Genomic DNA, 16,678 nt, shown 5'->3' with positions numbered 1-16,678 from the left:
TTGGGAGTATGATTTTAAATTTTAAAAACTAAAAATATATTAAAATTTTCAAAATAAAAAAGTATATTTTAGTCATTTTATTTTTTAAGGTATATTTTTGTAACAAAAACATAAAAATGTCTATTTGAAAGAACTCCCCAAACTTTAATGTGATATATGTTTTTAGATTCTTTTTAAAATAATCTAAAACTACTTTTTTATTTTATTTTTGGTTGACTAGAAAGTTTCTACATCTCTTTAAATTGAGGTTTAAACTAACCTAAATTAATGTCTTATTAAAATTTTGATCATAAAACACTTTTTAACATTGTACCTTAAATTTTAGATATGAAAATTAATTTTATGACCATTTAAAATTTAATTTTCATATCTAAAATTAATTTAAGGTACAATGTTAGTTAAAGGTGTTTTATGATTAAAACTTACTAAAACATTAAAATGATAACCATCACCTACATATGTGTTGCTCTCATGTTTATACGTTGTATTGACCTCATGTGTTTTCTGTAATACTACCGATGTAAATAGCTATTTTATTAAAATATAAATCACAATTTTTTTCATGTGTTATTTTAAGTATGAACATCCTTAAGAAATTTTATTAAATGTATTTTAGTAAAGCTAATAATACATAGAATCTTTGAACTACTTTAATCATAATATCTTTTCATTTAAAATATAAATATAAATATATATATATATATATATATAGTAAAAAAATTCGAGAATCTGTTTAAAAAGATTGTAACAAAATCTGAATTTTCAAAAATTATATATAAATATTTTAACTAATTTTTAATGAGTTTTGAAATATTATTATACATTAATATAATCAATTATCATTTATAAAATGAAAAATAAATATTCTATCATATTTTTATCTATTATATAATCAGAATCAATCATATTAAAATAAAATAATTATATTGATCTAAATATTTTAACAATATATTAATTTTCAAAAATTTTATTTAAATATTTTCACTAACTTTTTAATTAGCAATGAACTCTTATTATGCATTAATATATATTCAGTTATTGTTTATAAAATTAAAACTAAAAATCTATCTTACTTTTATCTATTTTATAATCATAATCACTCATGTTAAAATTATTATATTGAAATAAATATGATAAACTATATTAAATTGATAAATTTTATTTTCAGAAATATAAAATATTTATGTTAAAAATCTAATATGATGACATAACGGCTTAAAATTAGTAAAATATATAATACATGTGTAAAAATATTATATCTTAGACTGTTGTATATACAATAATATATTATGTAAAATGAATAAACGTAAAAAATAGTGCTAAAAAGAAATCCAGTTCTGAAGGGCGTAAAAATTTAACATAAATTAAATACAAAATACTTTTTAAATATGGTTTTTTCATGCACATATTATTTTGTTTGATAACTAAATGCAAATACAATAACATAAATGTATAATAAGAAACAACAAATATATGTGATAGTTTTAAACAATTGGTTATTTACAACTTGTAAACGATAAATTATTGTATTTAAAATAGTTATATAAAAATTTAAATATATGATTAAAATTAAAAATGTATACTACTAATGATCTAAAACAAATATATGTACATATAAAACTGAAAATATTATCTGCGCGGTTGAACGGATGTAATGTTAAAACCACAGTCAGGACGAGCAGCACTGTTAAAACCACAACCAAGGGGCCTAAGGCATTCACCACCGTATAGGAGACTCGCATCATTCTCTTTTCTTTATTTAGATAAACACTTCAGCTAAATCACTAAAGCAAAAAGCCAATATTAATCGGTATATTCTTCCTCCTCTACTTTCTATCATTTTTATTTGGGACTTGAAGATTTTGTTGGCGGAAATGGAGTTTCCTTAAGGAAGGTTATATGATATGGTTTTGTAGTATTAATTAAGTTAGATGACATTCTCTTGTTTCTATGAAGTCCCTTCAGAGGTATTCACCTTGAGTCAATTCGTAACCTTCCTACTTAACATGAATCACCTCATCATAACTACCCAAAGCATGGAAACGCGTAACCATCTGTTTTTCTCTTGTTCATACTCAAGTCAAATCTGGCAGAAGCTTGTGAAAGGGTTACTCCAATCGAGATATACAGAGAAATGGGAAGACATTTTCAATCTCTTGCTTGATAGTAGACAGAAAAGCGTAAGGTTATTCTTGCTGAGGTACACTTTCCAAGCTACTGCTCATACAATTTGGTGGGAAAGAAATAAGAGAATGCATTGAGAGGAGCAACATCCATATAGTCTGTTGATAAAGACAATTGATAAGACTGACGAACAGATTATCTACCATTAGGCGCCAAGGTGATCAAAAGATGGAGGAGGGACTTAGAATTTGGTTTGGAACAAGATGATATGTAAAGAGGAGTTTATACTTTCTTTATCATTCTAACTCGTAGTTACATCATATGTAAAACAGTTTTTTGGATGAATAAAATTTAACATTTATTCAAAAAAAAGAATGGTCTCTAGTCAATCAAAAATATTTAAATCAACATAAAAAGGAGAACCAAAAACAAAACCCGAACAAGTTAATGACTCACACAAACTCAACAACAACTACATTGATCAAAAGTTCAAAAGCTCAATCAAGTAATTCTTAAGAATAAGGATGACCTCTTCTCGGATCCTACCTACTTTTGAAGCTAAGCAGGAAATCTTCAATATATCACATCAAAGATATATACAAGTTTCCATCAATTTTTGTTTGTCATAAAATGCATCATCTTTTGATATAAGACTTTTCTCTCTAGAAAAAGTACTTCTTTGTATAAAAAGTATGGTGAAAAGGAAACTCTACTTCTCTTCAGATTTAGACTCAACACTCGGAGTCCATAATAACTGGACATGATGTAGGAAGCAATGAGATCTATTGATGATGGTTTATGTATATTTCTTGGCTCCGTATCATTTTATGGTCTAAAAAGGACAATCCACACAGTCTCACATGTTCATCTCTTTATGCTTCAAACTGGGGGTGAATTATCCACCCACTTTAAATGTGAAAAATTATAATAACACTATAGCCAAAAGCTTCCACTTCATCAAAAAATTCTAATTCAACATCAGAAATGCAAAGTGGGTTAACCAAAAAAATAAAAGCCCAATAAGCATTAATAATGGTTATATTGACCAAAAGTACAATTTTATCCATACAAAACTAGTACGACAAAAACACCTCATCAAACACATATTTCAAAATATTTATGGTTTACTCTTGAATTATAAACTTTGAACTAGATTTTGACCCGCGCTTAAAAAGCGCGGGATTGTTCTCGAAATCAAATAAATTCATTTGAAATCATTTTTTATAGATAATATATAGTTTGGGCATATTTATCCGGAACTGCGTATCGAACGATACCAAACTAAAAACAACAAAATCAATTGAACTGAATTTCATAAATAACCTAACAAATCATATATCTTTGGAAAAAAAACATAACCGAGAACCAAACGGATACCTGAATTTTAAAATTCAAATAATATACTTAAAAATATTGGATTAATGAAAACCTATTTATATATTCAAAGTTTGACAAAATCCAAAAACTTTTCATTAGTCCTTGAACCGACACCGGTTGACCTGACAAAGATCCAGAACAATCTTATAATATTTTAAAAATTTTGATTAAATTTCCGATATACATAATAATTGTATATAAAACTGAATCAACTATTTGATCCGCGATTTTAAAGCGCGGAAATCTGTTTTGACAAAATTTTACTTTAACAAAAATAATGATATTTGTTACTTGCGTTTTTATATTTGCAATATTTTATTAAAATACAAATCTGAAAATTAAACTGCATCTAATTTTTATATTCAAGAAATCATTTTATTAAAATTAGAAATAATAATTTTTTTGGCAATATATTTTGTGGTGTAAATTAATATTCTAAAGGTTTGAAAAAGTTCGTTAGTATTTTTTTAAGTTGCAGACTTTTATATTCATATTTCTAAAAAATTAAATTTGTAATATTTTGTATACGCTAGAAAATAAATGAGGACTTGTATTTAAAGAAACCAAATATTCCATATGTTAAGCTAGAAAATTAAATGAAACAACATTAGCAAATTATCTCAATAGATATGGTATAGTTAGAGAAAATAAGGGTAAGACCAAAAAAATATTTATGAGTAAGTGCAACAATCTTTCATAAGTAGATGTTTTAGGACTCCTTCCCTTTTAATAGTATAGATTGGAATTGACACATGTCCTCTTTCTATATTGTTTTGTAAATAAATCGATATACTCGAATCTAACTATATAAATAAGAATATAAAATTAGATTATTTTCTTTAAAATCTACAACGGTCACATTAACCAAAAGTATAACATCTTATCCACACAAAACTAGTATAACGAGTACGAGTAAAACACGTCATCAAACGAAGATTGCAAACAGATATGGTTTACTCTCGGATCATGAATCTTGAGTTGGCATTGACATATATCCTCTTTGTATTTATATATATATATATATATATATATATATATATATATATATATATATATATATATATAACGATTTACTCGAATCTAACTAAATAAATACAAAGAAATCCTAAATAATTTTCTTCAAATCTTTTCATCCTTTTTAAGTTTTTTTTATGGTATCAGAGCCATGAATGATTTTTCCGATTTTTTCTCGTCTTAGATTCCGATGGTTCGTCTTAAATATGTTACATGTCCAGAGACCACCAACTGAAAAAAAAATCTGCAATTGACAACATGAAATCTTAATATTTGGAGTCTTTTACTTGTTTAGATTTGATTTGTGCAAGCCAATTTTTGGGTAAAAATATCTTCAAATAGCAGTGCATTAATCTGAAGGATTTTACTAGCAGCAACCATTGAAAAAGGTATATTTCTTTGTTTAAAGAGTTTTGAATTCTGATACCAACTGAAACGCTTAAATCAATATATTTTTCTCTTTGATTTTTTTTTTTGTAGTAAAAATTTTTCCGAAGAGAAGTGTCATGGCTGAAGAGATGAATATCGGTCAGCTGGATGAAAATTTGATTCTGAAAATCCTTTCTTTAGTTCCAATAAAAACTGCCGTGTCGACGAGTGTCTTGTCTAAAGAATGGCAGTCTCGTTGGAAGTCGGTGCCAAAACTGAAGTTTAATTCTGAGGACTACCAGAGTGAACACCAAACATTTTCAGAGACTGTGTACAAGTCTCTCCTTTCATATGAAGCTGAGGTTCTAGATAGTTTTCATCTCAGCTTTGGATCAGATAAACCTGATGCAGTAGATGTTGTAAATTGGATTAAAACAGCGTTTGCTCTACATTTGCGTACATTGGTACTCGAATTTCTCATCTATCCATACGAGGTCGACGAGTTCATATTTACGAGTAGCTTGTGTACTTGTGATACACTAGTGACTTTGAAACTCGGAAGTCTGATTCTTGTAGATATCCCTGCACCGGGTTCGATGAAGTCTCTTAAAACGCTGCATCTTATTCATGCGTTCTACACAAACGATGAATCTATCTGTAATCTTTTATCTGGCTGTCCTAGACTTGAAGAACTCGTTGTGGAACGATCTTGTGAACACAGTGTGAAATTTTTCACTATCAAAGTCCCTTCTTTGCAGAGATTAAGGATTTATGATGACAATGATGAGGACGAGTTCGTTGGATATGTGATAGATACTCCTTATTTGAAATACTTAGAGATTGGATACTTAGGATGTCCACAGTTTTCTCTGAATGCACCGGGGCTGGTGGCGGCATATATTGGTAGAGTTTCTAATGTAATCAGTGAATCTCTCGTTTCAGTCAGACGTCTTGCCTTGAATGTATCAACTTCGATGGTAACTTTTTTATGTTCCATTTTTTTTTTGGTTATCTCATTATTTGTATAAGTTATTAATTTCGTCTCATGGATAGACTATATATCCTCCTACTGGATGTATCTTCTATCAACTGGTGTATCTACAGATATATACGCATGAACCAGGCTGGTATGATCTACTTACGTGGATGCTCGAACATTCACCGAAACTACAAGTCCTGAAGCTCGTTGGTGTAAGAAATTTTATTGTTTTATTATCCAGCTAGCTATTTTTGATGGTCTAATACTGATGATATATACATTGACTACTACTATTTTTCACGTTGGTTACAGAAATATAGGATTAATCCTGACTATCATGTTCTCGGCTGGGAATGGAATAAGCCAAAGTCTGTCCCTGAATGTTTATTGTCACATCTAGAGACATTTGTGTGGAGAAGATACGATTGGAAAGGAGAAAAGGAAGAAGAAGTGGCTACATATCTTCTAAAGAATGCAAGAGGGTTGAAGAATGCGACTTTCTCTACAGGTCCCATCGAACCGGGCCAGCTTGACAAGTTGAAACAGAGACGTAGGACACGCAAAAAATTGGATGGTGTGCTCAAGGCTTCTAATACATGCCACCTTGTGTTCAAGTTTGAATGATTTTAATTATGTATTGGACTCTGCTATACTTACAATATAGAGAGTGAACAAAATATGGCGCTTCTAGCTTAATCGGTTATCGTTTTAGACTTTTAAAACAGCTTTCTCAATTTTATTCATTTTGCTTTTGATTTTGCTATGATGATGCATTCTTATATATTTTCTTTCCATTTTTTTTGAAATAAATTGAATATTTATGTTTTATGATTAATCACAAACAACAAATCACATTAACTTCTTGCAAAATAATTGAAAACATTATCTAATCTGAAATAATTTTTTTTTTCTAAACATCAATTAAAATGAAACGGAGAGTATATTATATTGACGATTGACAACATTATCAAAATATCTCTATAATATTATTAGAGAAAACAGTTTCATATGTGCCGTGCTCACGTAAATTATTACGATGAAAAGATACTCTTAATGGATTGAAAAATATTGTATCTAAATACCATCACTACAAAAATTTATTTCATAAATCTTAAATTTATATTCCTTTTCCTTTTAAAAAAAAACATATATAATAACACAGAATCATTTATAAATTTTTTAATACATATATATATATATATATATTTGATTTAATAAAAAGGAAAATTCACAAAAACAATCTTGATATTAAGAAAAAAATTAAGATATATTAAAAATAATTTTAAGCAACATTATACATATATATATATATATATATATATATATTCCAAAGTAATAAAAATATTTTGTTTATATCTTTCTTTTTTCTTAAATGAAACGAGAATATATTTATGTATAATTTATTTCATAAAAAAAGAATATAAATAAAAATAGTCTTGATATTAAGAAAATAAATATCTTCCCTTTAAAACATATTTTTAAGCATTTTATCCAGGGAATCATTCTCATTGTCGTCTAGGTACGTCATATCCTAGGGCATTGAGTTGGAATATCGGAGGCCTTCTGCATCCTTCGTGCGAGCATTCACTCCACATTCCTTGTCTTTGAAACCTTACAGTTTCATAGCAGCAAGGTTTATCCCCTTTACCAACTTAGAGTGCCGACTCCTCGGGAGGTTTTCATCAACTAGTGCAGTGAGTGTTAAAAGCACCATGGACGTTAAATTTAAATCTGATGTGGCTTTTTTATCTATTGGTTTTTTGACAATCTAGTTTTTGGTTACATTGTGATACGGTTATGGTTTTGTATCAAAGACGTTTATTATCTTGAATTATGTGTAATCCTGAATCTGGTTTAATTGAGTTTTAGTGTGGTTTGGGTTAAATACTGAGAAAACTTGTCCTCTACTGCTAGTACCATAACTGTTAGAAGCACCACCAAGGAGGTTGAGCAAATATGTTGTGGCTGGCTTTTATTGTTTGTTTTGACTTTTGACAAAATCTGTTCTTTTTTTTGTTTTGACTCAAGACGTTTAATTTTTGTAGGCAGAGTATTGAATTGCTATAACTCTCTAATTTAAACTTGTTCAGATTCAGTCTAAACTGGTTCGTTCTTATATGTTACAATGACTATGATGGATTTTCAAATTGGATTCAGATTCTAAGGATAAAAAGAAGTGAATCCGTTTGTACGATGGTTTGCCCTATTAGTCTTTTATCTATTTTGGTTTGGAATAGTTTATCTAAACTGAGAAGATATATATACATATATCTTCTATCTTCTATAATAATAAAGCAGAGTTTTCTCTCACCTTAACCCTCCATGTCACTATGGAGATAGGGGCATTCTGCGCCACGTGTCGACACATTAAGGTACTCTCGATTTTTGCTTTCTGCCGGGTTTCTACATCCTTATTTTAATTGGGCTTTTATTAATTTAAGCCCAAAATTTTGTAGACCCCTTACAAACCCACAGGGGATTAGGGTTCCTTCCTCTGTCTTTCTCTTGAGCGGCGGCCTTCACAATGAAAGCACACGGAAGGTTAGAGTGATGATCCGATCTACAGTTCGACTCAAACGATATTTAGAAGCTTCAGCCGGGTTCGTATGTTTTAAGTATGTTCTACGATTATATTTGGAATCGACTGATCTGTTCATTACTCTTTCTTTTTGCCATTGGAATCGATCGAGAGGGCTTGAGATGCCGGGCTTAACATGTAACGCGTGTAACATGTTATTCGAGAACGAAAGCTTCATTACAGCTCCGATTGGCACAGTTACAATCTCAAGCGCAAGGTCAATATTTTTTGTCTATTTTATTATTTGTTCGTCTGAAAATTCTACTCTAACGGTTTTGCTTAGATAAGATGAAAATTTCTGAGAAAAAAATAAAAACTTTCATCATTTTTCCATCAAAATGGTTTTACTTTATCATTGTTCTTGATGTGTGGCATCTGAATCGTTGAGGTTTTGAATACGTCTAGGAAGCTGGAGCTCCTGGGGTTACAGAAGAGTTGTTTGAGGCTAGACAATATGCTCTTGCTATGGAGAAAGGCAAATCAGATGAAAGGCTTATGCTTTACACCTGCAGAGTCTGCGGTTAAGGTTACAGGAGTTCCAAGGCTCATGAACAGCATTGCAAGTCTTGGAGCCACGTTTTGCGCGTTTCACAAGGGACAACAAGCAACGGAGATGAGGATGTAGCGATAGTCACGCCACTTCCTTGCCGTTTCAAGAACAAGGATAACGAGGAGAGTGATAATGAGTAGGTGGAGGCAGATTCAGATGAGGAACTGGCTGATGCGGAAGAAGAAGAGGCCTCAGATTCTTTGTCTAAGTGAATGTGCTCGGGAGCTGGTGGAGAAGATGATGCAGACATGCATAAGCACCATGGTTTCTTTGTTCCGAATGTTGAGTATCTAAAAGATCCAGAAGGCTTCTCACTTACCTCGGTCTTAAGGTTCGGACTCGTCAGTTAAGCATTGTTGTAAAGCTTTGAATTTTCTTAACTTTTATTTACTCTTATACCATGGATTATGATTCATGTCAAGAGAGACTTCATGTGTCTCTATTGCAGCGAGCTGTGCCATGCATTCAGCAGCTTAGAAGCTGTAAGAAAGAGTCATTGCGAATTGCATTATGGTGATAAAAAAAAGAAGCTAGAAATAGAATTCAACTTAGGTGATTGTGAGGAAGATGCTTTGTATCCTGTTTCGTTTTATTAAAAAAAATAAAAAAACTGCTTATTTGCTCTAACAAAAAAACAGTACATCTTCCCCTGCTTTAACCCAGTATCACGACATAAATGTTACATGAATTTTCCTATTACAACACGTTCTTTTATTACAATAACTTGCACTCCAAGCTCCAACAAATCCAACCAAAACAAGTACTCAACTCTCTACGCCGCTTACGCTTGGAAAACATTTAATAATTGAATTGTAAATTTTGTAGCCATTGTTGCCTTCACAAAATAAATTCAGTCAAACTTATACACAAAACAATAAACCAATAAACCATCAACTTTCCGTTTAGGATAAACCAATAAACTTCAAAAAAGAAAAAAAAACAAATTTCCTATACATACGAACCTCAAAAAAGAAAAAAAGAAATCCCTTATACATACAAACCGTAAACCAAAAAAATGCATCTCCCACATTACCAAAAACTTTTAACATTTTCACTCAGCAGGAATCAAAAATGCATTCACATGCCTTCGAAAGCTAAGGATTCCATGTCTGAGATCTCCTAACATGCACTCACAAAATCCATTATTAGGTCTAGGCTCTCAATTCCTAATTGTCAAGAACTAATAATTCTATCTCGATTGGACTAACAACTAACAAATGAAAAATAAAACTAAATGAATTCAAAATAGAAAACAACATCCGAACCCGGCGCGTAGCGCCGGAATACCCCTAGTATATATATATATATATATATTAATATATATTTGCTAACCAGAGTAACATTTCAAAACACACACACTCTACCTTACCAACTATAGAGGGTTTATTACCAATGAGGCTCATTTTAGAGAAAAACAGTTTCATATGTGTCGTGTTCACGTAAATTATTACGATGAAAAGATACTCTTAATGGATTGAAAAATATTGTATCTAAATACCATCACTACAAAACTTTATTTCATAAATTTTAAATTTACATTCCTTTTCTTTTTTTTAAAAAAAAAAACATATATAATAAAACAGAATCATTTATAAATTTTTTAATACATATATATATATATATATATTTGATTTAATAAAAAGGAAAATTCACAAAAACAATCTTGATATTAAGAAAAACATTAAGATATATTAAAAATAATTTTAAGCAATATTATATATATATATATATATATATATATTCCAAACTAATAAAAATATTTTGTTTATATCTATCTTTTTCTTAAATGAAACGAGTATATATTATATATAAGTGATTTCATAAAAAACAAGATAAATAAAAATAGTCTTGATATTAAGAAAATAAATATCTTCCCTTTGCATGAGTCTGTAAAGTTGATGACAAAAAAATATCTTCCCTTTAAAACATATTTCTAAGCATTTTAAAATATATTTTCAAAGTAATAAAAATATTTTCTATATATCTATATATTTTCTTACAAGATTACATAAAATAATCAAAATAACAGAAAATTAAAATATTTTAATTGACTAAAAATGAATTATAAATAGTAATATGGAGATATTTTATTTATTTTTTGCATACTTTTTAGTTGACTATAAATATATTATAATTTAAACAAAATAAAATAGTATCTACAAAATTTAATTAACGTATATAATATGATTTGTATAAACAATCACAAAAATAAAATTTGGTATTTCTTTTAATATTAAAAAAGGAAACTAAAACACTTTTTACTATTAGCATATTTTTATCTAATAATTATATAAATATTTTAAAATAGCACAACTCTAGAATATAGATACCTTTAGTGAACAAAATATTATAAAATATTAAATTTACTTTTAGCCTAATATTAGTCTGATTTATTTTGCTTTATGTTTGTAGAACCTAATATACCCTAGTAAAATTACCCTAACAAATCGGAATTCTCTTGTTTTAGCTTATTTTAAATTAATTTTCACTTTACCTTTTAAAAAATCTAATTTATATAATTACTTAGAATTATGAAGTATTTTCATTATTGTAAATACCGATATGTGCTCATTAGATTTCACAATTTTATCAGTAATGTTCATTTATGAAATGATATATTGATCACAGATCATTTTTTTCTAATAATTTCTTTAAAAAATCAGCATATATCAAATTATTATAATATTACAAAATATACTTGTACATAAATGAAGAACTAAACTAATACGATAAATAAAACTAGTACGATAAATAAAAATAATTTGATTTGTCTTAATTAAAATAAAAAATAATTATACTTTAATTCAAAATTGCAAGAATATATATACATATATAACTAAATATACTCATAAAATTAGTAACTAAATTAATCCAGTTTCTTATATCCAAAATCAAAGATCTAACTAAAATATTAATATACTATTTTATAATAATATTTTATTTATTTTTCTATATATAAATTATGAGATGACCCGAAACATATTAATTAGCAAAAAAAATATTAATTATTGTTACAATTTAGTTCTTGTATATATATATATATGCATAAGAGTTCAGATTATTATCTTTATAATCATTTATTTTAATTTGAATAGAACATTTTAGATCTTTTCTGTTTTGTTCTTAAAACAATATGTATTGAGTTATACATAATATTGATAAAATATGTTTACATATCTAATATAACAATCAACCTAAATGCAGATAACAAAATTAATCAAAAATATAATTTATTTTAAACTTTAATTTGGAGAAGTAGATAGATTTGGACATTCGGATCTTGGGGTCTGGTTTGGTTAGTGCATATCGGGTCCGGATCTTTCGAGTCCTAGACAGTTGTTCCTAACTAGTCCGACTAGGTATTTAATAATTTTCAGTTCGGTTTGATCCCTTTCATGTTCGGGTTGGTTCGAGTCCATAAGTAAAATACATGTAGTCTATGTTTTCCCAATTGACACTCTTCAACTTGCATCCATTTAAGCGGAATCTTGGAGAAAAGCTAACGCAAAAAAGGAAGAGGACAAGGATCATGAGGACCCTCCTACTTCAAAGGTTCAGACAGTGCCCCCTTGGATATTTCGATATGTACCTGCCAAATTGATACTTCATTGATTGATAATAGCAATGTAGTGGCTTAGGGTGGGGCTTTAAAGATCAAATTGGTTCGAATCTTTCGGATTACGGGTGTGCAAGAGAAGCCTCTCAGAGATGGAAAGTTTATTATGGGCAACTCCATGCATGAGAGACATGAGGATAACCTCGATCCGGTTCCAGAAAAACTAATTAGATCTATTGGATATGACTGCGAACCCGATGGATTGGCCAGCATTCGCGTCGAAAATTGAATTGTTCCATAGACTACAGGAGGACTACGAGACCGTGAATCTGACTCATATTCCTCCAAGTAGGAATGGTTGAACGGATTCAAAGCAAGAACCAGAGGTTGCATTTTCTCCCATATAGATCAAACATGGACATGCAGAAATGTTCTTCGGAAAATCGGTACGTTTGACCAGCACGTGATCTAGTTTAAACGGGAAAGAAATAAGAGAAGGCATGGAGAGCAGCAACATCCATATAGTCTGTTGATAAAGACAATTGATAAGACTGTGACGAACAGATTATCTACCATTAGGCGCCAGGGTGATCAAAAGATGGAGGAGGGCCTTTGAATTTGGTTTGGAACAAGATGATATGTAAAGAGGAGTTTATACTTTCTTTATCATTCTAACTCATAGTTACATCATAGGTAAAACAGTTTTTTGGATGAATAAAATTTAACATTTATTCAAAAAAAAAGAATGGCCTCTAGTCAATCAAAAATATTTAAATCAACATAAAAAGGAGAACTAAAAAAACAAAACTCGAACAAGTTAATGACTCACACAAACTCAACAACAACTACATTGATCAAAAGTTCAAAAGCTCAATCAAGTAATTCTTAAGAATAAGGATGACCTCTTCTCGGATCCTACCTACTTTTGAAGCTAAGCAGGAAATCTTCAATATATCACATCAAAGATATATATAAGTTTCCATCAATTTTTGTTTGTCATAAAATGCATCATCTTTTGATATAAGACTTTTCTCTCTAGAAAAAGTACTTCTTTGTATAAAAAGTATGGTGAAAATGAAACTCTACTTCTCTTCAGATTTAGACTCAACATTTGGAGTCCATAATAACTGGACATGATGTAGGAAGCAATGAGATCTATTGATGATGGTTGATGTATATTTCTTGGCTCTGTATCATTTCAAGGTCTAAAAAGGACAATCCACACAGTCTCACATGTTCATCTCTTTATGCTTCAAACTCGGGGTGAATTATCCATCCACTTTGAATGTGAAATTTTATAATAACACTATAGCCAAAAGCCTCCACTTCATCAAGAAATTCTAATTCAACATCAGAAATGCAAAGTAGGTTAACCAAAAAAATAAAAGCCCAATAAGCATTAATAATGGTTATATTGACCAAAAGTACAATTTTATCCATACAAAACTAGTACAACGAGTACGACAAAAACACCTCATCAAACACATATTTTAAAATATTTATGGTTTACTCTTGAATTATAAACTTTGAATTGGAATTGACACATGTCATCTTTCTATATTGTTTTGTAAATAAATCGATATACTCGAATCTAACTATATAAATAAGAATGTAAAATTAGATTATTTTCTTTAAAATCTACAACGGTTACATTGACCAAAAGTATAACATCTTATCCACACAAAACTAGTATAACGAGTACGAGTAAAACACGTCATCAAACGAAGATTGCAAACAGATATGGTTTACTCTCGGATCATGAATCTTGAGTTGGCATTGACATATATCCTCTTTGTACTTATATATATATAATGATTTACTCGAATCTAACTAAATAAATACAAAAAAATCCTAAATAATTTTCTTCAAATCTTTTCATCCTTTTAAAGTTTTTTTTATGGTATCAGAGCCATGAATGATTTTTCCGAGTTTTTCACTGCTTAGATACCAATGGTTCGTCTTAAATATGTTATATGTCCAGAGACCACCAACTGAAAAAAAAAATCTGCAATTGACAACATGAAATCTTAATATTTGGAGTCTTTTACTTGTTTAGATTTGATTTGTGCAAGCCAATTTTTGGGTTAAAATATCTTCAAATAGCAGTGCATTAATCTGAAGGATTTTACTAGCAAAAACCATTGAAAAAGGTATATTTCTTTGTTTAAAGAGTTTTGAATTTTGATACCAACTGAAACACTTAAATCAATATATTTTTCTCTCTGATTTTTTTTTTGTAGTAAATTTTTTTCCAAAGAGAAGTGTCATGGCTGAAGAGATGAATATCGGTCAGCTGGATGAAAATTTGATTCTGAAAATCCTTTCTTTAGTTCCAATAAAAACTGTCGTGTCAACGAGTGTCTTGTCTAAAGAATGGCAGTCTCGTTGGAAGTCGGTGCCAAAACTGAAGTTTAATTCTGAGGACTACCAGAGTGAACACCAAACATTTTCAGAGACTGTGTACAAGTATCTCCTTTCATATGAAGCTGAGGTTCTAGATAGTTTTCATCTCAGCTTTGGATCAGATAAAGCTGATGCAGTAGATGTTGTACATTGGATTAAAACAGCGTTTGCTCTACATTTGCGTACATTGGTACTCGAATTTCTCATCTATCCATACGAGGTCGACGAGTTCATATTTACGAGTAGCTTGTGTACTTGTGATACACTAGTGACTTTGAAACTCGGAAGTCTGATTCTTGTAGATATCCCTGCACCGGGTTCGATGAAGTCTCTTAAAACGCTGCATCTTATTCATGCGTTCTACACAAACGATGATTCTATCTGTAACCTTTTATCTGGCTGTCCTAGACTTGAAGAACTCGTTGTGGAACGATCTTGTGAATACAGTGTGAAATTTTTCACTATCAAAGTCCCTTCTTTGCAGATATTAAAAATTTATGATGACAATGATGAGGACGAGTTCGTTGGATATGTGATAGATACTCCTTCTTTGAAATACTTAGAGATTGGATACTTAGGATGTCCACAGTTTTCTCTGAATGCACCGGGGCTGGTGGCGGCATATATTGGTAGCGTTTCTAATGTAATCAGTGAATCTCTCGTTTCAGTCAGACGTCTTGTCTTGAATGTATCAACTTCGATGGTAACTTTTTTATGTTCCATTCTTTTTTTTGGTTATCTCATTATATGTATAAGTTATTAATTTCGTCTCATGGATAGACTATATATCCTCCTACTGGATGTATCTTCTATCAACTGGTGTATCTACAGATATATACGCATGAACCAGGCTGGTATGATCTACTTACGTGGATGCTCGAACATTCACCGAAACTACAAGTCCTGAAGCTCGTTGGTGTAAGAAATTTTATTGTTTTATTATTCAGCTAGCTATTTTTGATGGTCTAATACTGATGATATATACATTGACTACTACTCTTTTTCACGTTGGTTACAGAAATATAGGATTAATCCTGACTATCATGTTCTCGGCTGGGAATGGAATAAGCCAAAGTCTGTCCCTGAATGTTTGTTGTCACATCTAGAGACATTTGTGTGGAGAAGATACGATTGGAAAGGAGAAAAGGAAGAAGAAGTGGCTATATATCTTCTAAAGAATGCAAGAGAGTTGAAGAATGCGATTTTCTCTACAGGTCCCATTGAACCGGGCCAGCTTGACAAGTTGAAACAGAGACGTAGGACACGCAAAAAATTGGATGGTGTGCTGAAGGCTTCTAATACATGCCACCTTGTGTTCAAGTTTGAATGATTTTAATTATGTATTGGACTCTGCTATACTTACAATATAGAGAGTGATAAAAATATGGCGCTTCTAGCTTAATCGGTTATCGTTTTAGACTTTTAAAACAGCTTTCTCAATTTTATTCCTTTTGCTTTTGATTTTGCTACGATGATGCATTCTTATATATTTTCTTTCCATTCTTTTTGAAATAAATTGAATATTTATGTTTTATGATTAATCACTAACAACAAATCACATTAACTTCTTGCAAAATAGTTGAAAACATTATCTAATCTGAAATAAAAAAAAATTTCTCAACATCAATTAAAATGAAACGGAGAGTATATTATATTGACGATTGACAACATTATCAAAATATCTCTATAATATTATTAGAGAAAGCATTTTCATATGTGTCGTGCTCA

The 16,678-nt window shown here is 29.9% G+C and overlaps 2 protein-coding genes across 2 annotated transcripts; both read left to right on the top strand.

Annotated features, from left to right (window-relative positions):
• The first annotated feature begins 9 nt into the window (after positions 1-9).
• LOC103863449 (F-box/FBD/LRR-repeat protein At3g52680-like) lies at positions 10-7,140 on the top strand. The gene is made up of 3 exons (XM_033290865.1): positions 10-5,861; positions 5,938-6,075; positions 6,176-7,140. Exons 1-3 carry the CDS (start codon positions 5,022-5,024, stop codon positions 6,485-6,487), a joined length of 1,290 nt encoding a protein of 429 aa, XP_033146756.1. The 5' UTR covers positions 10-5,021; the 3' UTR covers positions 6,488-7,140.
• A 1,252-nt stretch (positions 7,141-8,392) lies between these two features.
• LOC108870344 (F-box/FBD/LRR-repeat protein At3g52680-like) lies at positions 8,393-16,280 on the top strand. The gene is made up of 5 exons (XM_033290361.1): positions 8,393-8,658; positions 8,847-14,697; positions 14,788-15,653; positions 15,731-15,868; positions 15,969-16,280. Exons 3-5 carry the CDS (start codon positions 14,814-14,816, stop codon positions 16,278-16,280), a joined length of 1,290 nt encoding a protein of 429 aa, XP_033146252.1. The 5' UTR covers positions 8,393-8,658; positions 8,847-14,697; positions 14,788-14,813.
• Positions 16,281-16,678: the final 398 nt, after the last annotated feature.

Source organism: Brassica rapa, chromosome A04 (genome assembly GCF_000309985.2).
Source record: "Brassica rapa cultivar Chiifu-401-42 chromosome A04, CAAS_Brap_v3.01, whole genome shotgun sequence".
In the NCBI taxonomy this organism is placed as follows: Eukaryota; Viridiplantae; Streptophyta; class Magnoliopsida; order Brassicales; family Brassicaceae; genus Brassica; species Brassica rapa.
The sequence above is the reverse complement of the archived record's forward strand: the minus strand, read 5'-3'. Positions and strand labels throughout refer to the sequence as shown.

Coding starts and splice junctions, on each gene's coding strand:
- LOC108870344 (XM_033290361.1), top strand. CDS start 14,814: ATGGCTGAAGAGATGAATATCGGTCAGCTGGATGAAAATTTGATTCTG. Junction 15,654..15,730: donor TGAATGTATCAACTTCGATG/GTAACTTTTTTA, acceptor TCTCATGGATAG/ACTATATATCCTCCTACTGG. Junction 15,869..15,968: donor AAGTCCTGAAGCTCGTTGGT/GTAAGAAATTTT, acceptor CGTTGGTTACAG/AAATATAGGATTAATCCTGA.
- LOC103863449 (XM_033290865.1), top strand. CDS start 5,022: ATGGCTGAAGAGATGAATATCGGTCAGCTGGATGAAAATTTGATTCTG. Junction 5,862..5,937: donor TGAATGTATCAACTTCGATG/GTAACTTTTTTA, acceptor TCTCATGGATAG/ACTATATATCCTCCTACTGG. Junction 6,076..6,175: donor AAGTCCTGAAGCTCGTTGGT/GTAAGAAATTTT, acceptor CGTTGGTTACAG/AAATATAGGATTAATCCTGA.